Source organism: Microcaecilia unicolor, chromosome 3 (genome assembly GCF_901765095.1).
Source record: "Microcaecilia unicolor chromosome 3, aMicUni1.1, whole genome shotgun sequence".
NCBI lineage: Eukaryota > Metazoa > Chordata > Amphibia > Gymnophiona > Siphonopidae > Microcaecilia > Microcaecilia unicolor.
In genome coordinates, this window is record NC_044033.1 from 152454938 (window position 1) to 152479808 (window position 24871).

The following is a 24871-nucleotide window of genomic DNA, read 5'->3' on the forward strand; positions in this document are numbered from 1 at the left end:
AGACAGACAATATTTACTGTTGATCAACAGCTGTACATTTGAGCTAAGTTGGCTTGCTGAGACTAGAACCTTGTTTACAAAATTGACGTAATAGACACTTCTGCACCTTGTCAAATAAGTGAGTTTGCCAAAGAAAATTATTGCATCCTTAAATCTAGTGTGAAGAAACAAAGTAACTTTTAATGTACCAGCAGACTACTAGGTCTATGTAGTCTGATAATTTTTTTTTTTTAGCTTCCCAAAACAGTTAAATGACTCCCATATTGGACCTGAGTTAGCTGGGGTTAGCTTGGATTTCTAGATTGTTCTGGTTATTCTGTGTGTGGATTTTTCAGCATTGTCATTGATCTTTTAGGGTACTTTTTACCCCAGACTTTGCATTGGTTCTGAAAAGAAAAGGACCTGGGGGCACATTCCCTTTGAAAACTGCCCATGGAAAAACTACCTACAGAGAAGTGCACCTCCTTTTCTGCCTTATGTTTTCTAGCAAAAAACAACGGGTAATGTTTTGAAAGTGTAAACACAAGTGTTTTGTTGTCTCCATCAATCTAAGCTTGTTGCAGGAATGCCCCCCCTTCCCAAAATAAGGGTAAAAGTTTGTGTGGTGGAATAATGTGCATATAGTTTATAATTTATTAAAATTTACTGTACTGCTCAACCTAACTTGCAGACCTGAGCAGTTGACAATACTAAGGGTACATAAACAGGCAGAAAGGAAATACAATATAAGATAGGAAAGAATTATAATCAAACAAACACACGGAGCAGCGAATAGGGAGGGACATAGAAGTAGGGTTACCATATGGCTCCAGAAAAAGGAGTACGGATTGAGCCAGCCAGGTTTTACTTCCATTGCTTTCCAAGCAATGGAAGTAAAACCCGGCTGGCTCAATCCGTCCTCCTTTTTCTGGAGCCATATGGTAACCCTACATAGAAGGAAAATGAGGAATGGAAAGAGGAAACTGGGAAGGGAGGGACGGAGGGGAGAGGAAGAAGAGCCTAGAGTCTGAGTTGAATCCAACCTATGGAGGAGTGGGCCACGGAACATTAATGGTTTGATTAAAAAGCCATGTTTTTATAGCAGTCTTGAATTTTTTAAAAGACAATTCAGCCCGAATGGTGAGAGGAAGAGAATTCCAATGAAAAGGAGCAGCAAAGAAAAAAGTGTGATGTCTAGTAAATTCTAGCTGTGCAGTCTTTGGGCTTGGGAGAACTAGGCAATGGCCATTAATCGACTGCAGGAGGCAAGCAGGGGAATACGGAATTGTCAGTGATGTTAGGTAATCTGGTAGACCTAATCTGTGGACTTTAACTGCAAGTGTAAGTAATTTTAAGATGATTTGTTTCTTGACAGGGAGTCAGTGAAATTTCTGGCACAAAGGGAACACGTGGTCAAACTTATGTGCATGAGTCTTGTTAGTAACAGTGAAAAGACGATGGAGTGAAAAGTCTCTTGATCAAAATAGCGCCGGACTGGCACAGGACCAGAAAACTGGTTTTGGCCAAGTGGGAAATTTGCTGAGTGAAACTGAGACATGAGTCGAGTATGACTCCCAGATACTGGAAAGAGTTAACTAGCTGAATGGAGGTACCACAGAGAGTAGAAGTTGGGTTACCATATGGCTCCAGAAAAAGGTTTTACTTCCATTGCTTTCAATGGAAGCAAAACCTGGACTGGATCAATGTGTCCTCCTTTTTTCTGGAGCCATATGGTAACCCTAGTTAGAGGAGTGGATGGAATGGATAGTTCCTCGGTGAACCACAATTGCAACAGTTTTCTGTTTGTTAAGTACTAGCTTATGTTCAGAGAACCAAGAAGAAATAACATCAAGACAATGTTGAAGTGGGCTGATATCAGGGTTGAATGGGCTAGTAGGGAAAAAAACAGGATATCATCAGCACATAATTGAAACGAAATACCACTGGAATGGATAACTGCATCCTGGAGTTCATGTATCGATCTACCAAAATGTGCTTTCCTGTGCAGCTGGAGGAAGAACATTCTTTATTCAAATCTTTCTCACACCTTTTTCAGCAGTTGCTCAAGGCAATGTCACAAACCTGGAGTGTAACGTGCGGAGCCAGACGTACACGCCCACGACATTCCTGACCTGGACACTGCGCGCATAGATCCCTTCCCTCCTGGGCACCTACATTCTGGTGTGTCTTCATTCCAGCTTGCGTACAGTCTGGGCGCCTGCATTCCAGCGCACCTACAGTCTGGACACCTACATTCCAGCACGTCTTCAGTCTGGGTGTCTACATTCAGCAGGCATGTCTACAGTCTGAGTGTCTACATCCGGCGTGCCTACAGTCTGGGTGCGTACCCGCGGGCACATGCTCCTCTAACGTCAGACTCCTTCACTTTTAAACCAGGAATCTTCCACTGCTTCTTTGCCTCGGCTACAACCTTGTTGGATTGTGCTGGTGTGTTAATTCTTGCTGACTTGTCCTGACTTGACCTCTGCTTGAACCTGACTTTGCCTCCTGGATTGCCGCCTGTCTTGACCTCTGCCTGAACCTGACTTTGCCTCCTGGATTGCCGCCTGCCTCAACCGCTGCCTGAATTGGACCCTACCTGGACCGTGGCCTGCCTTCACTACTGGCTGACCAGGATCCCCCGTTGTCTCCTCACAGACAAGACAGGTACTTCCCGGGCAGTGTCTTCCAGCCCAATTTCCATCTAAGTCCTCTCGGCCGCCTGAACCTAGGGGCTTAACCTCTGGGGAATGGCGGTCACTGTAGGTGAAGCCTTGGGCCTATCCGACTGCCTGTTTAAGGACAGACTCCTCGCCTCTGGGCCTGGTTCTCTGCCCTGGGATTGGCACTTATCCTTTAGGCTCACTTCTTGGGTCTGTGTCCAACCGAGACAGACCGTGACAGGCAAGTTACATTCAGGTAACATTAAGTATTTCCCTATTCCTGAAGGGTTCTCAGAGATGCCTATTATATCTAATTTTTCATTTAGTGCAATATATTCTAACTCTCCCATCTTATTTCCTAGGCTTCTGGCATTCACATATAGACATTTCAAACTATGTTTGTTGTTCCTATTTACATTCTCAGTACTTGACAGTATTAATTTGCAATCTTTTGTCTGATTTTTATTTTTATTTAAGGACACATTGAGGCATATTTTCAAAGCACTTTGGGAGGCTAAGTTCCATAGGTTTCTATGGAACTTTGGGAGGCTAAGTGCTTTGAAAATGAGCCCCCACTGATCTACTACGGTCTCTTTTGCAACCTCACTATCGGGATACCCTATCTTCCCTGTTTTGGTGATATCTTTGAAAGATACCTTATCCCAAACCATGCGCTTTTGAGTGACTGTCGGCCTTCCCCCCATTTCTAGTTTAAATGCTGCTCTATCTCCTTTTTAAATGCCGATGCCAGCAGCCTGGTCCCACCCTGGTTAAGGTGGAGCCCATCCTTTCGAAATAGGTTCTCCTTCCTCAGAATGTTGCCCAGTTCCTAACAAATCTAAAACCCTCCTCCCTGCACCATCATCTCATCCATGCATTGAGACTCCAGAGCTCTGCATCTGTTATCAAATTAAAATTTATTGCATTTCATACTAAGAAGGTAATGTGTGCATGGTAAAACATTACACAGATAATCACTTACATAATCACATATCACAGATAATCACATATCTCACTATTAGCATACATGTTAACCAAAAAATGCAATCACTAGATGATATGAGAATGTTATGTAGCACTGAGATAAGTCAATAGTAGGGGATAGCTAAATAACATTGAGATAGCTAAATTGCATGTTCAGTTCTCTTTTTTCCATCAGATTCCAGAATCTAGCTTCAAAATTAAGGGCAGCACATAAATGTGCTTGTTAGTAATGAAAGGAAAAGTGAGAAAGCTATGGGACTGCAGAAGGGGAGGTTAAATGAGATTTAAGAATTCCAGGACAAACCAGATATAACCCCCCCCCCCCCCCCCCCCCCGCTATTCAAAACGATTTAACTGTTATTTCTTATATCTTTGCCATTTATTGGTTCCATTGACCCCTACCTTCCCTTACTCTGATTCTATTTGTATTTGTTTAACATCGGCCGTATTGGAGCTCCCAAATACGGTGACTTGTAAGCCACATTGAGCCTGCTAATGTGTGGGAAAATGGGGGATACAAATGTTGCAAATAAATAAATAAACTGGCCAGGAACAGCTCCTGGCCAGTTAAAGCCTAGCTGCGGATATTCAGCGGGAGATAACTGATTCTCTCTCTCTAAATATCTGGTTAGCAGCTTGGTGTGGATATTCAGTGCCTAACCGGCTATGTTGAGCGGTCAAAATAGGCTGCTTAAATAGCAGACCTATCTTTGACCGCTAAAAAATTAGCTGGTTAGCGCTGAATATTGGCATAGCAGGTTAACTTTTTAGTGGCTAAAAAACCTGGATATTCAATGCCGGACACTGGAAACAGCCTGACATTGAATATCTAGGGTCAGCGTCAAATGCTGTACTGATGCAGGCTACTTTCTGTGGGTTGAATATCAGCCCAAAACATTTCTACTCAAGGGATGAATATAAGCAGTTTGAGTCAGACAGGCACCATTATCTGATCATTCCCTCGTCTTTAAGCAGGGCTATGAGGTACTCAGAATGGCAAGATAGCACAATCTGCCATGATCTCAAAGCTGAAAGAAAAAACACTGCATTCTAATGAAAATACTTGGTGAGCTGAGCTGAAAGAAACTTTTGAGGCCAAGACTGTTGTTCGATTTCATTCCTTAAAACACCTTCTGTGGATTTTGGCTGCCATAACAGTAGCAGAGACAACAAGGACCTTTGTTCTCTGTATTGCTTGGAAATAAATGTACTTTGTGTAAATGAATGCAGATATGTTTTCTAAGTGCTCAGATATGTGTTGTTGTCATTCCTTTCAATTTCTGTCATTTTCTTCCTCTCCTTCATCCCTCTCCTGTCTTCTCTACCACATATTCCATTGTCTTCATATTGCAGCAGCTGCATCTTGTCCATTTCTCATCCTGAAAGCATGCCAGCCCTATCACATCCATCTCTTTACTGCAAAAAAATAGAAATCTGCAAACTCTCATTCTAACAGACAAATTCGAAGCTCATTTACAAAGCACTTAGACTTACAAATTTCCATAGGTTACTATGGAACTTTGTAAGTCTAAGTACTGTGAAAATAAGCTCCTGTGACTGTTATCTGAAAATCCATCCTCTATTTGCACTCTATGATGTTGGTGTCAGAGTTGACCTTTTCCCTGTGATGCTCTGAATGGGTGTTCTGCTCTCTCTTCTGATAGTCTCTCTCTATTCAGGAGATTAGCATGCAGTTAACCAGAGTATAGAATATCACTGTGAAGACTCAGAACTCTTGAACCAAAACCTTCTTTAATGCAAATTCAAACAAAAGGAAATAACTTACAGCATAGGAGCCAACTCCGTGGGTGCTGTGGGTGCTTGAGCACCCCCAATATTGAGAAAATTCCATGTATGTGTCCAGGGAAGGGTTAGTTCCACTGGGTTTAGCACCCCCAATAATTTTGAAAAGTTGGCTCCTATGACTTACAGTTCTGGAGTGTTGAACAAGAGTCTGCCCTGCAGACTGGGAGTCTGTTCTCTATCAGCTCACTGTGTATTCAAGGGGAGCCAGGAGATTGTATTTAACAGTTTAAAAGTATTCACAGCATCTACTCTCTCAGCTTGGTGCTAAGAAGCTGAGAGAGTAGATGCTGTGAATACTTTTAAATTGGTAAAAAAAACTTGGTTATTTTATAGTAGCTTAAAGGGGGAGTATGCAACAGGGCACAGCAAGTCAGCTTACAGTTCTTAGGAAAAGCATGTTGCAGACCAAGGAGATTTGATTGAGAACACTTAGGTTAGTCTCTGTTTCCCCTTCCCTGCGCAGTCGTTGATCTGCGTACACTCAAAACAAAGCAAACAAACCTATGAGCTGCTTCATCCACATTGTCGTTCTTTATTGTTGGTAGCATTTTTATTTAATCTCACTTATATTTTCAAACATGCCAGCTTGTGTAGCATACGGATGTAAACAGAGGAAGTATAATAACTGAATCATTTTTCATAGGTAGAGTAGTAATTTGTTATTAATCGTAATCAATGTGCTATTTGGAGGACCTGGTTATAGTGACATTCTAGCATGTGTTATATTAATGCAGAGATTTTTTTTTCTCCTGGTAAAGTGCCACTAAAACAGACATCATGTTATGAGAATCATATTCTCAACATTCAGAGTTTCTATCTATTTACTTATTTATGGCAGTTATATCCCACATTAAACATGGGAGCATTTAAAATCTTTTTTTTCCCTGTGCCTAGATCAAAAGAGAAAGATGGTTTGTAGGAACTTGCTCCTTTTGTTTTGTGGAATGAAGTGGTATATTATAAAAATGCACTTAATATTGTTTATTACTACTGATTGAACGTACGCTCGGTGTGAGCTAGAGATTTCAAACATTTGTCTGATTACTGCTGCTTATACAATACGAAGACCTTGGTTGACCCCTGAGGCAGGCGCTTGTGCGCCGAAACACGGCCCGTGTCGGGTCTTTGTAACAATAAAGGACGGCTGTTATCTCTTTCTTGAAGGCCCAGTGTTGCTTTTTTCTGTATGTTCTGTATTATTGTAAAGCCCATTTTAAGGCATTTTTCTATGCAGTTCATCTGAAGTGCATCCAGATCACAAAGGGACGAACGAGTTGAGGGCATGTTGCGGGCGGGATATAGATGTTCTTAACACTTGGACATTTTTCTGCCATAATGGAACAAAGCAAAATGTCCAGAGCTAAAACCTAGAAGTTTTGGTCTTAGACTGATCTCTTTTACTATAAATTCAAATGGTGGTGTTCCAAAAGGAGGAAAAGCCTCAAACGATGTCGGGGTTACTCTTTTGTTGATACCTTAATCAACTTTAAGGAGCCCCCTCACTCATCATAGGCACAAAAACCTCCAATTGTTCAAATGTCAGCTATATTTTATAAAGCTTCACCCAGACATAAGAAAAATTGAACTTATCTCTGCAGCTGCTCAGTCAAACACTGTTCACGGCCGACTTTGGCCAAGGTTTTGCCTCCTGCATCAGGGTCCATGGCGTATTTAGACTGGATTCTGCCAAAGAACACAACTGTTTCAACAATCGGTTCCTCATTCTATTTCTCTTACACCATTCATTTGAACAAATGCCTCACAAGTGCTGCTTAGTTCTCTCTTGTTAGTCCGGTCCTCAATTCAAAATGGCGTGTAGCTTATATAGTGTTGACGTCACACGCCCTCAACACAGCCCCTTGTCATAAGCTTCAGACAAAGCTATCCTGGGGGATAAAACTCTTCCCCTTGTTGTGTCATTACATTCTTTTAATCAACGCCCTCTACTATTTCGACTATTCCAAAACAGTTCATTCACCCGCAAAAGAATTATAGTCCATATGACCTCAAAAAATCTGATTCCACTCAATCCTCGAGTTGAGTCCTTTAGGATGTAGTGTCTGTAGATGGTTGTTCTTGTTGCAATAATAGAAGTTTTTTTTAATCTCCCCCTCTCGTATTAAACTTAATTTGTTGTAACACTACACATTTTAGGGACTCAAAAGTGTGATTTTCTGCCATACAATGTGCAGCTAACAATGCAGTCGTTTTTTTGATGTGGATATTACTCTTATGCTCAATAAGCCGTGTGGTCAATTTTCTTGAAGTTTGCCCAACATATACTTTATTGCACGGGCAGACAATACCATAGACCACCCATTCGGAAGTGCATGTTGTCTCTTGATGGAGCCTAAATTTCTTGCCTCCTCTTGGAACACCACCATTCGAATTTATAGTAAAAGAGATCAGTCTAAGTTGAATGGTGAGCACAACATTGTGATACTCTTTCAGCACTGTGTTAAGATAGGTAGTTAATAACAACTAAGTCATAACAAGGTGCCCCAAATGATCAAATGACCAATGGAGGGATTAAGGCATGACCCCCTCTTACTCCACCAGTGGTCACTGACCCCTTCACACTCCCCAAAGATGTAAAAGAAACAGTACATACCAGTCTCTGACAGCTTCAGATGTTATGGTCTATCCTATTAGTGCAGAAAGCAGGTCCCTGGAGTAGCCTAGTGGTCAGTGCAGAGAAGGGAACCCAGGCCCCAAACCCACTCTAATTGTTACACTTGTGGTAGAAAGTGTGAGCCCTCCAAAACCCACCAAAAACCTACTATATCTATATTAGGTGACACTTGCAGGCATAAGGGCTATTGTAATCCATTAGATTGTAAGCTCTTTGAGCATGGACTGTCCTTCTATGTTAAATTGTACAGCGCTGCGTAACCCTAATAGTGCTTTAGAAATGTTAAATAGTAGTAGTAGTAGTAGTAGTGTACAGTTGGGTACAGTAGGTGTTTGGAGGGTTTTGGAGGGCTCACCATACAATATAAGGGGGTAACTGTGAAATGTATACCTGGGACTTTTTATGGGACTTTTTATTTGACATCCACTGCAGTGTCTCCTAGGGTGTCCCACAGCTCTGCTGGAAGTCTGTGCGGCCAGTCTACTAAGAATTCTGGCTTCTCCTACGTCCCAATGGCTTGATTTTGTGCATTTTGCACTTGGACAATTTATTTTTGAAAATAGTCCAAAAAGATAGACGCATTGAACACAACAACATCTAGCAAATGGCCATTTTCAAGAAATAAAAAAGAGACATTTTTCAGGTTCAAAAATGTCTATGTTCGCTATTGGATTTTTGGGCATTTTCAGCAAAACATCCAAAGTTGAATTTAGATGTGATATTGAAAATGCCCCTCCATGTATCTTTATAAAATACCATCAAAATAGGTCCTATTTGGTCTTCCAACCTAGGCAACCTGTTTTAAAATTACCCTCCACAACTCTGCAATGTAGAAAAAAAGAATATATAAAAGGTTACTAAAGTTGTTTTGCCAACTCTTTTTTGTAGGTTCTATCACAGAGCGGTCACTTCAGCGAGAAGCAGGAAAAACAGGTATTTAAATATAGCTGTTTTAGAAAATGTAATTCCAGTTCATAACTTCCAGGGAATGTACTTTCAGAACACTATTCAGTGAATGCATATAAGCCAGTGGTTCCCAAACGTGGTCCTGGAGGCACCCCAGCCAGTCAGGTTTTCAGGGTTTCCACAATGAATATTCATGAGAGAGATTTGTATGCACAGCCTCCACTGCATGCAAATCTCTCTCATGAATATTCATTGTGGATTTCCTGAAAATCTCTCTGGCTGGGGTTCCTCCAGGACTAGGTTTGGGAACCACTGATATAAGCATTGAGTAAACATATTTTTCATTAAGCATCTGTCAGCCACCTTTATTGAGTGGATGAAAATGGCCGTAGCTTTATACACTAAAATAGTTAAATATTACTCAGCCTATGAATGACATCATGGTGCTTATTTTAGTTCGCTGTATTCTTGTTTTGGACATCTGAAATCCAGCATTTAGACATCCATATTGCATGGCCATCCAAATACCAGAATATGGACGTCTAACACTGCAGTAGATCAATACAGCAAGGGGGAGTAGTCTGGATGTGGTTTGAGGGAGGGATCAAAAGATGGACATCCAGCTCCAGTTGTAGAAGGAGAAGGGACGTCCATGTTCAAAAAGATGGAAGTCCATATTTAGACTTAGTACTTGGCATGTTCAGGTTACAGACAGGTGCTCTTACTGAGCAGTTCTCCACTGGATTGGCCACTGTTGGGAACAGGATACTGGGCTTGATGGACCTTTGGTCTTTCCCAGTATGGTGATACTCATGCACTTATGAATAGAGATAAAGGAAGTCACAGTAGGTATTTTTCTATCCCTGGAGGGCTAAACAAAAATTACAAAAAACTGCAGTGGGACTTCAACCAGCAACCTCTGGATCTCGACTCTGGTTCTCAGTTGGCTGCTGTATCCATTAGGCCATTCCTGTACTGGATGTCTGTGTAGCCGTTTTATAATTTAAGGTAATATATGCTGATCTGAAGTGTAGTCGTAATGTGTGATAATTTCCTGTGTAATCCAGTGAGATTGACATGCTCACTTAATCAGCTCATTCAGGATCAATGCTCTTAAAGTTATACTTATATTTATCTTTATAGTTTTAATATATAAATGAATTGCATACTCTTCTAGAGCGCTCTTCTACCATTTACTGTTGACAGGGGGACTTTTCGTCCAACATGGGCACATGCTTTGCTGATGCTTTATCATTTATATATTAAAAGTATAAAGATAAGTATAACTTTAAGAACAGTGATCTTGAATGAGCCGATGACAAAGTGAGCATGTAAATCGCAGCGGATAACACAGAAAATTCTGTAACGCTGCTGAGGCTCTTCATTAGTAATTGAGTGAAGATTTTGTTTATTCACACTTTCCAACTACACTTCAGATCAGCATATATTATCTTGTGCTTGATACAAGATCTGAATAAGCCATATGTTGAAAGTTTGATTGGCATTTTATAATATAGACATTCCTCTGCTGCCCTAGACATCCATGTCCCTCATTTTGCCCTGTTCATAATATGGGCTTTTCAGTTTGTGAAATGGATGTCCATCTCATAGGTATTTTAAAACAGGATCCTGTTCTAAAATACATGTGAGATGGACGTCCATTTGTGACATACTGATTTAGACATCTATATTCTGAGCTGGATGTTCTTTCTAGAATGCCACTCCACAGGAACTGATAAAACCAACTAACATAAATAAAAATAAACTACAGTGGTGTTTATAAGTCCTGCATCACTTGGGTGAAATGTATTTTTAGCAATTTAAAACAAATTTGAAGCTGTGTAACTGAATATTTTATGTTGTTTTCTTCTAATTTTCATTCTCAGTTATTATATACCATCACTTGCGATATACACTACTATTGGCATCCCTATAACTGTATTTAGAAGCATGGAACATGTTACTGGTTGCTATTTTGAATTTCCACATTATTGCTGATGGTTGCATTGACAGAGTTGCCTTATTGCAATCAATATGAGGTCGATCTTCAAAGTGATTTAACCAGCCAGAAACAGCTGCTGGCTGGTTAAATCGCTTGTTTAGGGCTAACCACAAATTTTCAGTGGTGCTTCACCGGCTAGTGCCACTGAAAATAATCGGTTAGCGCTGGACTAAAAACCAGCTATTTTGAAGGCTTTGAGGGGGCAGAGTTGGCACTTGGTCAGTTAAGTACCAATATTCAGCATTTAACTGCCCAGTTCAACTGCATAAATAGGACTGTATAAAAGTCAGTCTTCTTTTTATGCAGTAACCCATAGCCGGTTAAGTGCTGAATATTGCACAACCAGCTATGCATTCATTAGCTCTGGAAGCCCAGAAATTCACCGTTGGTGCATGGACATTGAATTTTCTGGGTTTAACGCCAGCAGCAGTCATCAAAATATTGATCATTGCCGGCTGAATATTGGGCCCTATATTTTTAATATTGCCACTAAACACCTAGAGCCCACCTGGGGGCTTAACCCTGTGGCCACCTAAAGGGTCTGACCCAGCACTGCTCAAGTCCATTACCACCTACGCACGTGCTCTACACTGGCATACCTTTCCACCCGCCTGTTGGGTCCCACTTGCCTCTGAGCGAGCCTCCCACCTGCAAGTTATTTCCCTGGTGGTTTCTAAGGACACTGGAGCCACAATCCCAGGGGTCCCACAGTTTTCAGAAAGCACTCACAGACCAAAATACATACCACCAGGATTCTTAGTCAGTCCAGGACAGCAGAGTAAATAAACTAATAAGGTTTATTGTCATGAAGTTGAACAGTGAACAGTAAGAGGAAAGAATAGAGAAAATATTGCAACAATAACAGGTAAATCAAACAGGTATCAATATTAAAACTAATTAAACATTTGTTTACTACCTGAGTGGTACCTGGGGAATTCAGGAAATATAGCTGCTCACAGGTTATAAATAGAACTGCTGAGAGGGCCTCAGTGAAGAGATCTTTTTCTCTCCTCTCCCTATCTGAGATTAACTCACAGCTAGGCAGGGAAAAACTGTCACTTCTGTAACAGCTTTACAAAAAACCAGACAGTCACCATCTGCTGGCCAAACAAGGGAAATGCACTTCTTGAAATAATACAGTTCACAGGCTTGGAAACCCACTGTTTCACCACAAATATCTTTATACATTTTCCTTTTGATATTATATTTAGCCCTGAAAAAGATTATTTCTGCTTTATTTATTGTATTCAGTACTTGATTGGCCAGCCTTTACTCATTCAGACATCGGCGTTGCGCTGGCATGGAGTGGATAAGCTTCACAAGGTGGTCATGTGTGATAATTCTGTTCCAGGCTGTAATCAGTGATTCTGTGACCTCACAGTTTTGGTGCCACATATAGAATTTACCCTATAGCGGTATATCATTTTCTGAATATAGGGTAAAATCAATATATGGTGCCAAAAATAATCAGCACCAAAAAAAGTGCTATTCTATAAAGCATGCTTAAAGTTAGGCACGATTTATAGACTTGTGCTTGCACCCGGGAATTATGCCTAATTTTAGGTGCAGCCATTTGCACCAACTAAAACATGGTGCAAATATTTGTGAGTAAATTTAGGCGCAGATGCCCTTATTCTCTGACCATGTGCATAACTTAAATGAACGTCCACGACCCACCTATTTTCACACCCTTTTTTTGACTTTGGCTCTGGAAAGCACGTTTATTACTTCCCATTTGTATTAGAGTTTACGGGAGGAATACTCACTGACCACATTTACATCCAATTTAATACATTTCAATACAATTTATGGCCATCTTTACTGCTCACATTAACACCTGTGCGCAAGCCCTCTGGGGATTCATTGCACAATAATGTGCGTGCAAATCAGACGCTAACTGCTTCTTAACGCTGATGGTAGTTTTGAGCATTGCATTGGCCCCTTAGAGTCTTTTGCAAAATAGGTGCAGGACTGGCATTCCTTTCTCCTTCCAACCCCCACCTCCACAGCATAACTGCCCCCTCCCCATGTCAGACAATTCCCCAGAAAGTATCACCCCTCCATGTAGTGACTCCTCTGTAGCAGTATCACCCTCCCAGGCAGGACTCCTTCTCATGTGGCAACCCTCCCCCTTAGAATGGTATGACCTTTGTTGTTGCACCCCCAGGTAGACCTCCTGCCACCCCAATCCGCATCTTGGCCTTACTGATGGTCCCTCAATAATCCCAGCTCTCAAAATGGCCACCAAGACCTCTAGCAGTGATATTGCAACATTACTGCTAGGGGTCAGGTTTCCATATAAGGGCAAAAATGCAGTGATATTACTGATAGAGGTCTCAGAATACATTTTGAGACCCATGATCACCGAGGTAGGAGTGAATGGGCATCATCCTGCACCACTAGACCCCAGAGACCCAGTAAGGCCAGGGTGGGGATTAACAGTGGTGGGGCCTGCTGGGGGGGTTCATCGATGGGGTTATGGCTTGGGAGGCTGTGCCTATGTGGTAGGATGTTGATTGTTGCAATAGTGGGAGGGAACTGCCTGGGGAGAATGATCTTACTGCTAAGGGGGGGAGGGGGGTTACTGCTACATTGAGGGTAGGGATTAGATGCCTTGGAGAGGTCAGGGTGGGATCATATGTCGGGGAGGTGATCATCTAATAAGTGACCAGGGCAAGGAACTGTAAAGTGGCTGGAAGATATGCAGAAATGAAAAATTTGGACTACTGCTAAAAACATGATGATTATAAGATGCTACTTTGAGTTAAACCCCCTAAGTAAAGATATTTCAAAATTGAATGTACCAGATTTGGAAAGAAAAGAACCTAAATTCAGCCACTGCTGAAGAAAGATTTGTGGACTAGCAACAGTTCATATTTAAAATTAAATTCTACAGAAACAGAACTAGAAACTTTGGAATATGAATCAAATAGTCTATAAGAAATAGTTCCATCACTCTTGACCACCAGGGACTATCCCTGGGTAAGCCCTGGGGTTTTTGAGGGGTCAAAAAAGATAGGAAAGGAAGGTTGGTGTGAGGGGCAGGGACTTTGCTAAGAGGACAGAGCTTCCATTATTATTTGGTTGGGTGGATCAGATCAGGGGCTTTTTTGAGGGAGGAGGATCAGATTGTTTTATTCAGTGGGCTGGCACCCAATACATTTTACAGTAGGTAGGTGTCTGCCCTGTGTGGTAAATGCAGGGTAGATACTTTTTTTTTTTAATTTATTTGGAATTCTCTCCACCTTTTTCAGTAGTAGCACAAGTTGAGTTATATTGAGGTTCACTGGGTACTTCCCTGTCCTAGGAGGGCTCACAATCTAAGTATAAACCTGAGGCAATGGAGAGGTGACTGGCTTAAGGTCACAAAGAGCAGCAGTGGGATTTGAACTGGCCACCTCTGGATGTCAAGACTGGTGCTCTAACCACTAGGCCACTCCTCCACTGTGTATGCATTTTGCTTTTACTGCATAGGCTTTGCAGTATGCACTTAGTGTATGCTACTTTTTACAACTAATGTACAGGAAGTGCAAACCCTTACCACATTTTAGTAAAAGAGCTATAGCTTTTGAGTTTTCTATTTCTGCTTGAACTTTAAATCATATTTTTATTTCTTTACAGCATTTTCTAGTTATATTATACAACATTCTCTGTAGCACAAGTAGTAGATTAACTTCTACAGAGACAGCTTCCAGGATTTGGCAGTTAATGAATTTTGGGTTTTGGTAACATGCTTTTTTAATGAAGTGCAGCATGTATTATTGGGATATGTGCAAATTCTTATCATTTGTAATTTATTTGTTGTACCATAATAATTTTTCCCACTCTGAATTCAGATGATGCCTCAATTCCTGTACTGGAGATTCAGTCACAAGGCAATGAAGAAGGTGAGCGAGCCCTGGGAATTTTTTAAAAGTCAGACATCACAATGAAAATTCTGAAATACCGAACAGCTGCTGGTCTCTATGGGGATAATATCGTCCCAGTACATTTTATAGTGTGTGTGTGTGTATGTATGTGTGTGTCCCTTTCATTTTCTAAATGGCTGGGTTGAACTGAAGCAAATGTAATTCAAGGTTCCACGTTAGGAGTCACCAACCAAGAAAGGGATCTAAGTGTCATTATTGATGATACGTTAAAACCTTCTGCTCAGTGTGCTGCAGTGGCTAAGAAAGCAAATAGATTGTTAGGTATTATTAGGAAAGGAATGGAAAACAAAAATGAGGATGTTATAATGCCTTTGTACCGCTCCATGATGCGACCGCACCTCAAATATTATGTTCAATTCTGGTCACTGCATCTCTAAAAAGATATAGTGGAATTAGAAAAGGTGCAGAGAAGGGTGACGAAAATGATAAAGGGGATGGGATAACTTGCTGCCGCAGCAGAGACACGAGCCCGCCACCTCGGCGAATCCACTGACCTCTTTTAGATTCTCATAGAAGGCCATAACAGTTACTAAGTTCAGCCAGTGCCATTTCACTATCTTTTCCTTAGAAAGGCCCAGAAGGTAGTGCATATGTGAAATATATGCAAGTACCAATGCCTTTATTCCCTTGTGCATCTTTGCCGCTTGTGACTCTGCTCCTCTGGGAATTGCTGGAACTACTCCAGCATCCGTCCTAGCTTTCTCTCCAGTACTTGGTCTGGGTTTCACTGGCATTGCAATATAGCCAGGCAGTGTGAAGCCTCCAGCAGGCTTTCAGTAGATCATAAATTACCCAGACAAGCATTTTGGCTACATTCCTGACTTTTTACGTATTGATCTATAGGGTAGTACCTGGAAAGGAGTTATGATTTGGTGCCACCTGTGCGCCTTCCCTAACCCAGCCCACAATTACATGGGTATTATCAGTGATTTAAATAGCCTGATACTATGTGTATGATTTAAAAAAAAAAAAAAATCTATGAATAAGGGAGATTATACAGTGGCCACCTGGCAGCCAACATATAACTTCCTTTGAATACTGGGCCATCAGCAATTAGGTTCCAAGTATTTGGAATCACGGAGGTTCAGCTACCAAGGATAAAGAGCAGGAACTTCTCCAGTGATGTGTCAGCTCCTGAAAGGATAAGGAGAGGTTGAAGATTGCAAGTCAGTCTTCTCAATGGGTTTTTCCACTCAGATCATTCAAAGATTTTCAGAAAAAAGGAGAAGAATCATTAGGACTACTACTAATAATCATTTTCAGTAGTTCTACTAGATGTACACAGTGCTGCACACATTATGTGCAGGTACTTTCCCTGTCCCTGGAGGACTTACAATCTAAGTTTTGGTATCTGGGGCAATGGAGGGTTAGGTGACTTGCCCATGGTCACAAGGAGCTGTAGTGGTAATTGAACCTAGGTTGCCAGGGTCAAAGCCTGCTGCACTAACCATTAGACCACTCCACCACTCCAAGAAGCAATCAGGATCATCAAGGTTCTTTAGGTTCATCAAGGAGTCCAATTTATCTAGGGAATAGTCTCTTGGAGTAATCTGACAAAGGCATCTAGAGTGAAAACATTTCTTTTATGTGAACTGTTTGTGATTGTTTGAATTTAATTTATGGATGTCAACTTATCGCTAGCTAGCAAGTTTCTCAGTAAACTCTTTTTAAATGGAACAACAGATCTGGTGAGTTGTCTATTCCAAAACCACAAATATGTATTTCAAGCCCTAAGGGCCCAGGAGCAAGTTTTACCCTAGGAGGTGTTGCACAATAGCCCAGCCTCCAACCAAGTCCAGGTTTTGAAGGGGGTGATCTAACAATAACTCAGAAGATGCGATGCATTAATTTATCAGCATGAAAATATCTGTGATAGTGTTTTCAGTCTTTAGCCTTGATTTAATCTATTCAGCTGTTCTTTCTCATTTCAATATTTTACTGTTTTGTTTTGTTTTTACTGTTAGCATATGTCCCAGTTATGTTAGCCTGCTAATGCTCTTGTGGGTGCACACTTTGGACTCAATTCTGTAAATGACTCCCAAACTTGGGCACCAAAAAATGCAAGTTAAGCACTGTTTTTTATATGGCGCTCCAAGTCAGGCACCATTTATAGAACAGCGCTTAGCACAGCGGTCCGTGCCTAGTCATGAGTGCGAGGATTTATACCAACTGAACCCTGGTGTAAATCCCCGCCCTAATGTAAGTACTGACCCCACCCCCTGCTCTTCACAGACCGCCTTGGCATTAGGGAGAGTGCAGGGGCAGAGTAGGGTGACCCAGGAACTTATCCAGATAGTGGCACTATTCAGTCTGCTATTCAGTATTGTTTAGATAACTTACCTTTTAGCTATCTGGATAAGTGCTAGCACTGACTGCATTATCTCCATATTCAGTGATAGCCACCATCTGTGAAGTGGCACTGAATATCTGGGTGGTTGTTTTTTTTTGCACTGTGGTCAGTGTTTGAAAAAACCCCCCACTGACCTCAGTGGCTGAATACTGACTGTATAGAATTTGGGGATATCTTTTTAATAAAATGTTTTCTAATTTTATTGTGCTTTATATTCTAGACTTTGCTTCCCGTTACCCAACATTATGGACTGAACAAGTCAAGAGCAGACAGAACAGAACCCATAGAAATTCAGGTAAGAATATTTGCAGGATATATAAAATGCTATTGTAGAATCGAAGAAGAAAAAATAATATGAGATTAATAATATACGGTAAAAGAGTAGATGATGGCAGATAAAAACTAAAATAGTTTAGGTAGTTGACCATTCTGTACAGGTTACTGTAACCCGGTGGGTTATATTTATTTATTTTTTTTTTACCTGGGCTCCCAGAGATTGTTGGTGGTCAGTGCTGTGACTCCAGAAGCAGTTCTGGACTTCCTGCAAGGAGCTGCGCTGTCTGCGGCTTGCCCCAGTGCTCTGAGTGTTGGATAAAAGTCTGTAAATGTATTTAAATGTGTGTTTAAACACATAAAAAATACACTGTATGTATAGTTTGATGGCACCAATGATTGTGGGATGTTTTGATCTGATTGTATAGAAATTTTATGGGGTTTTGTCTGAAAGTATAGCTTTTCTATTTCCTATGGAAAGTTATTTTCAAAAATGGAGATTGTGAAAAAATTTTAATTAGTTTCCATGAGGCAAACACTCTGTGTTCTTACTCCTTATCACTGTTGCCAGGTGGAAAATTTTTTTCCCACCCAATCCAGCGTAAAAACAGCCCAAAACCCGCCCAAACTCAAACCCCGCCCCTGACACCCCCACCCCCGCGTCATCAACCCCGCCCCCGCCATCATCGGCCCCGCCTCCCCCGTCACCGGCCCCGCCTCCCCATCACCGGCCCCGCCCCCGCCTCCCCATCACCGGCCCCGCCCAGAACGTCAGTAACCCCGCCCAAAACGTCATGTAACCCCGCCCAAAACGTCACTAACCCCGCCCCCCGCGGCCGAAAAAACCGCCCAAAATAAAAAAAAAAAGCCCAAAAAACCGCAACCCGCCGCGGGCAAAAATTTCCCGCGGCGGGTCGAGGAAAACCGCCCAATTGGGCGGTAAAACCGCCCACCTGGCAACACTGCACCTTATTGGCCAGCAGAGGTCAGCTGGTGACTCAGAGACCCAGTGTCCCTTGGCAACAGCTTGCTAGGAAGTGGAGGAGGGGCTGAAGACACTGAAGTGTAAAGATGTGTTTGGGAGAGCTCTGAGTGCATGACAGGATTTCTAGATAGGAAAGTGTGTGAAAGTAAGTTTTTCTGTGAGCTTTAAATTCCTGAGTACAGGTGAAGAGAGTTGAAGGTGAAAAGTGTTGGATTTGCCCAGTTCCTAACAAATCTAAATCCCTCTTTCCTGCACCATCATCTGCCTGCTTCTTGGGCAGTGTTGTGCGGTATCACTTTACAGTAATGAGTTACTTTTACATAGTATCAAATGAGCATTTAACTTTTAATTAACTATAGTAATGGAGTTACTGTAGTTAATTACTTTTGCTGTGGTGACTACACATTAACTACCTATCCCCTATATCCCATAGAACAGGACTAGGAGAAAAAACAGGATTGGTAGTTGTTTGACAGGCTATATATTTTTTTTCTGCAAGGAAGAAGTAGTTTTACGCATTTACAAATATGAAAGGCGGGAGGGAAGGCAGCCGGTGACCATGGGGAACATTTTTAAAGAAGGGAAGAAAGGGGGTGTCCATCAACCTATAGAGGTATTTTGTACATTTAAGGTATAGAGGGAGAGAGGGTGGGGGTTTGCTCACTCCGTAGTAACTCATAGTGAGTTGCATTCAGGTACAATAAATGCTGTTGAAGCTCTAATGCAGTCATTCTCAACCTTTTTTCAGTTGGGACAACACCAGATGGATGATGCTGATATATTTGACACACTGAATACATGATCCTCATGGATCATTTGGTCTGACACTGTATAGCAGATCTTCTTCTTTATTTATTTATTATTTAGATTTTGCTCACACCTTTTTCAGTAGTAGCTCAAGGTGAGTTACATTCAGGTACGCTGGATATTTCTCTGTCCTATTAGAGATGAGCTTTCAGCGAATCCCTAAAATAAAAGTGTTTGCTCTGGATATCCCCTCCAGTTTTTACCTCCAGTTCCTGACAGAGGCCAAGTGGAGAAAAAATCACTCACAATCAGTGCAGTTTCAGTGCAAAAGCCTTTCCGAAACAGCTCAGTCACTCAATCAACATTCACCTGAGTGTCTCAAATTGTGCCCCACCCTTTGCTGTTTTATTGAGGTTATTTTTGACATCTGCTGAATTAATTTTCAATCCAGCATTGTTCTGTTAGGGCACGCAGGCAGATGACAGGAAACAGACATTGATTTTACAAACAGTTTCCAACTTTCAACAACTAAAGACAAAAAACAAAACTTGGTTCTGTGTTCTTACAATAAGCTTTGGTACAGGATGTGCCTCTTGCAACACTCAGAAACACGTCACATTTTATATGTATATATTTTTTTCTTCTATCTGTAACATTAACCCTTGATACTTCTCTTGGGCCATTTGTATCCTCTTATACTTCTTCCTGGCCTTCAGAGGTAAGCGACCTCAGTTCAGCAGATAGTGCTTTCCAGAGAGAGGGAGTGGTAAAGAAAAATGCAGAATGCTTATTAGATTCAATTCAAAAACAGAAGGGATACACAACTGATTACCAACAGAGGAACGCAGTGCTGATAGGGGACAAGAGAGGAAAGATAAAGGAGAATCCTGGAATGAAGAACCCTATGTGCTAGACTCAGATTTTATGCATGGATGCTATAAGGAATTGGGAACCAATGGTGCTGTTAAAGAGAGGGCTGATGTGATCATAAAGGTGGACGTGAGAGAGGAGATGTATAGAGGTGTTTTGGACTGACTGAAGCTTCTTAAGAAGAGAAGAGGGGAGACCAGAGTTGATGATGTTACAGTAGTCTAGTTTAGAGGTTACAAGGGCATAGAGGAGAGTGGCACAAGACTTGTCATCGAGATATGGATGGAGAGAATGAATGGTGCATAAAGTTAGGAACAGGACTTGGTGATAGAGGATACCTGGGAGCTGAAGGAAAGATTTGTGTTGAGAATTACACCCAGGTATTTCAAAGATTCTTCCAGGGTTAAGGGGGAACCCTACAGTGTAGGAGAAATGGAGGGATAGGTGGCATAACCAATGATTCAAAGGGCTACAGACTTGGAAGGGTTGAATACCAAGCGATCAGTACAAAGCAAGTGATCAATTGAGTTCAGGCAGGACTGAAGAGAAGTGAGGTTTGGCTTGTAAAGATCCAGAGTGGCAACCAGAAGAATATCATTAGCATAAATATAGGACCTGATGTTAGAATCTTGAATAAGTGTTGCCAGTGGGCTAAGAAAAGTATTGAAAAGAAGCGATGAAAGAACTGAGCCCTGAGGAGCACCATAGGAAAGTGAAAAGGGACTGGATTCTAAATGAGTAGTGAGGACCTTACAGGTTGGTCAGACAAAAAGGAGGTGAGCCACTGAAATACGGTTCCTGAGATACACAGGGCTGATAGTCTGGAAAGAAGGAGAGAGTGGCTAATAAGACTGAAGGCTGCAGAGAGGTAGAGAGAAACTAGCAGAACAGCATCACTGTGATTAAAAGCAGAGTGGACGTCGTTAAGAAGAGAAGCCAGTATGGTCTTGTTACATTTTTCACATAACTATCTAGAGTGAGATTTCGGTCGATAGTGACTCCCAGGAGTTTCAAGGTGTCCGCAACAGGAAGAATATGGTTTGGTATATTTATGTTGGTATAGTTGGTTTTATTATTGCGATGAAAGGATAATGTACTGTGTCTTTTCTGTATTAAGCTTTAGTTGGAATGCATCCGCCCATGAATTCATTATTTGGAAGCTGTGATTGATTTTATTTGTGATTTCTGATAAGCTATTTTTGAATGGAATATATATCGTGACATCGTCAGCATAGATGTATGGGTTTAGGCATTGGTTAGATAGTGATTTGGCCAGTGGTAGCATCATTAAGTTAAAGAGAATTGGTGAAAGTGATGATCCTTGAGGCACTCCACATTCAGGCTTCCAAGGTGATGATATAGTCGACTTTGATATCACTTGGTATGTTCTTGCAGTTAGGAAGCTACGAAACTAATTTAATACATTTCCTCCAATTCAGAAGTATTCTAGAATGTTCAGTAGAATACCATGGCTTACCATGTCAAATGCACTGGGCATGTCGAATTGTAAGAGGAGAACATTGTTACCAGCTGCAATTAATTGTTTGAATTTAGTTAGGAGTGTTATAAGTACTGTTTCGGTACTATGATTGGCTCGGAATCCAGATTGTGAAGCATGTAATACTGAGAAATTATTCAAATAATCGGTAAATTGTTTTGTAATTAGACTTTCCATTACTTTAACTACAAGTGGGATGGATGCAATTGGGTGGTAATTAGTTATATCGTTTAATTTTTTGTTTAGGTTTTTGGGGATTAGTGTAAGTAGTATATTGCATTTATCCATAGGAAAGGATCCATTTTGAAGCATATAATTTAAGTAGGAGGTGAGATCTGTGATGAAACATTGAGGGGCAGATTTTATTAAGTAACTGGGGTTTGTGTCTAATTTGCAATGGGACTTGCTGAATTTGTTGATCACTTGAGTGACTGTTTCTTCCATTAGTAAATCGAAATTTGTCCAGATTCGGTCTGCTGGATATTCATCAATGGCAGGGTCCAGACAGGTAATAAATTTTTCATAGTCGGTGGAGTTAAATGGTAAGGTGGATCGTAATTTAATAATTTTCTCGTTGAAGTAAGTGGCTAGTTCATTTGCTGATGGAGTATCTGTATTAGTAGTGGTAAACGGTGAAGTGTCAAGAAGATTATGTACAAATTGGAATAGCTTATGTATGTCTTTGTAGTCTGGGCTGATTTTGGATTTGAAATACGACCTTTTAGTTTGTCTGATTGTATATTTATATTTTCTTAGCATTTGTATCCATACATTGAATGTTCTTTCATCTTTCATTTTATTCCATGCTCATTCAAGTCTTCTTACTTGAGTTTTTAGTTTTTTCAATTCATTTTTTCAAAATGACCGGTTAGCCCAAAACAGGTGATTTAACAGGCAGGAGCTGTTTCTGCCCAGTTAAATCGTATTGGATATTGACCCCTAAGCTCCTAAATTAAGATGAATTTTCAGCTAAAATTTGTGCACCTAAATTAGGATCCTAAATTTAGCAGCTCAGCTGTTTTTGAATAGTACTCTCCACCTATCCAGCTTTCTGGTTATGCAGTCAAATTGATCAGACCTACCTCTAGTACACACTATAATTGTTCTGCCTCCATATTCATGGTAGCAGGGTGCATTGTTATGTATATTTAGTATGAGTATTATTTGTATTCAATTGCATTGTCTGTGTATAGATAGCAGTGTGTACTAGGACTGCTAGCCCTATGGTTTGCAGTGTCCTGTGATCGGCTCATTGTGAACTTTCCCTATTGGCTCTTACATCTGAGCTAGGGCCTCTCTCTCTCTCTCCCCCCCCCCCCCCACCCCCCCCGCGAGGGCTCTGTGAGAGAGTTCCAGTCATCCTAGCATACCTTTGTGATCAGCAGTTGTTCTACAGGCTGATCCCTCCTAAATCGACTGTGATTCCATCAAAATTCTTCACCATTTTCCCCAAGGTATTTATTCCCAATTGATTCCCAATATTCCCACACCTTCCCCTTTGAGTATTACAGCTTTTCCTCTCAGCTGGGCTGAGGTTCTGGCCATCTCCTTGCCTCTGAAATGGCTGGAAATTGACTCTGTTTGCAGAAGGCAACAATTCTTTCCAAGCAACTGAATTGTATGTTGATTTTCTTTGCTATGATTGCAACATTAAAGAAGAGTTGGATTAAGAATTGAGAGTCTGCTGGTAAAGTTTTTATTTAGGAATGGTTTAGCTGGTTGTTGAAGCTTTGTGGCCTCACCTAGCCTAGAATAGCATAATAATATCAGAAACACAAGTAGGCACTATAAGCCCAATATTCTATGAAATCTGATCTCCGAAGTTAGGCTCCTAAGTTGTGCCCTATTTTCAGCCTAAGAGCTTAAAAGTTATCCACCCAATATTCAAAGCAATTTAAATGGCCCAGAGAGGCAGTGGCGTAGCAGGGGGGCTGCCACCCGGGGCAGGGCGGTTCGCTGTTGCACCCCCCCCCCAGCTGCAGCACGATGACATCCCCCCTCGGTGCATCGACACCCCCTCCCCCCCTCCCAGCTCCCGCAACCTACCTTTAAAAAGAATGTCGGAATCCGAGGCGAGGCGCAGCCCCTCACGCCTGCCCTGCACGTAAAAGAAATGTGGACCGTTGGGCCTTCTCTCGCTCTGTCTGTCCCGCCCTTGCGGAAATAGGAAGTTGCGTCAGCGGAGGGCGGGATAGATAGAGCGAGGGAACCACATTTCTTTTACGTGCAGGGCAGGCGCGAGGTGCTGCGCCTCGCCTCGGATTCCGATATTCTTTTTAAAGGTAGGGTGCGGGAGCTGGTCGGGGGGTGTCGATGCGCCGAGGGGGGGGAGCTGGCAGGGAGCACCCCCCCTGAGCTGACACCCGGGACGGACCGCCCCTCCCGCCCCCCCTTGCTACGCCACTGCAGAGAGGCCTCTAACCATTTAAATCGCTTGTCCATGTCTATTGAGTGGCACTTAACCAGTTAATGCCATTGAATATTTGCAGTTACTGCTTGAGCCGAAACTAGCTAACATGGGCATTACAGGGGCGGAGTCAGCACTTATGCGGTTAAATGCCAATATTCAGCGCTTAACCATATATGATTACCGTATAAATTAGGCTGCATAAAAAACAGTCCTATCTTATGCGGTTAAGGGCTGAATATTGCACTTAACCATATAAATTTTATCACCAGACATTGAATGCTGGTGCCTGGACATGGCCCAGCATTGAATATCTTAGAATACAGCCAGTGGAGGACATAAAAACGCTGACCGCCGTCAGCTGAATATTGGCTGAATATTGGCTTTTAAATTTAAGCCTGCCATTCATATGCCTAGATTTATGATCAAAGTGCTGAAAAATCAGTGCCATGCTCCTAACTTTTCCCCCCTGCCTTAAATCCATCCCTGTGTGCATCCAACTTTTATTCTAAACTTAAGGGTTTAGTGAAATTGTGAGTATAAAGCTATGCACTCAGGCGTAATAAATTTTCAAAGTGGCCAATTTATGACCATAACTCTCAGGAACATAAATCCTTTGAATATTAAGCCCCATCACTATTCCCTCTAACCTGTATGCCTTTCATCTATAGTCCTCCCAGAGGGGGGTGCTGTTTCACTATCACATTTTCTATAGTGAGGGACAGGCAAGCTGTGCAGTACTCCAGGGAACTCTGCCTGTCCATAGTGATTGAAAACACAGTATTGAAGCACCACCCCCTACCCCCTGGCAACAATGCATTTGGAGGACTCCCAAACAAC

General features: G+C 41.7%; 1 protein-coding gene across 2 annotated transcripts in view; it reads left to right on the plus strand.

Moving 5' to 3' along the window:
- The window catches only part of SMOC2 (SPARC related modular calcium binding 2), a 220553-nt gene that overhangs the window by 136276 nt on the left and 59406 nt on the right, over nucleotides 1–24871 (plus strand). For both annotated transcript variants that reach the window (XM_030196489.1, XM_030196488.1), the window contains exons 5-7: nucleotides 8953–8997; nucleotides 14809–14859; nucleotides 17472–17546. In XM_030196489.1, coding sequence (XP_030052349.1) covers nucleotides 8953–8997; nucleotides 14809–14859; nucleotides 17472–17546 — 171 coding nt within the window. The remainder of the gene's footprint in view (nucleotides 1–8952; nucleotides 8998–14808; nucleotides 14860–17471; nucleotides 17547–24871) is intronic.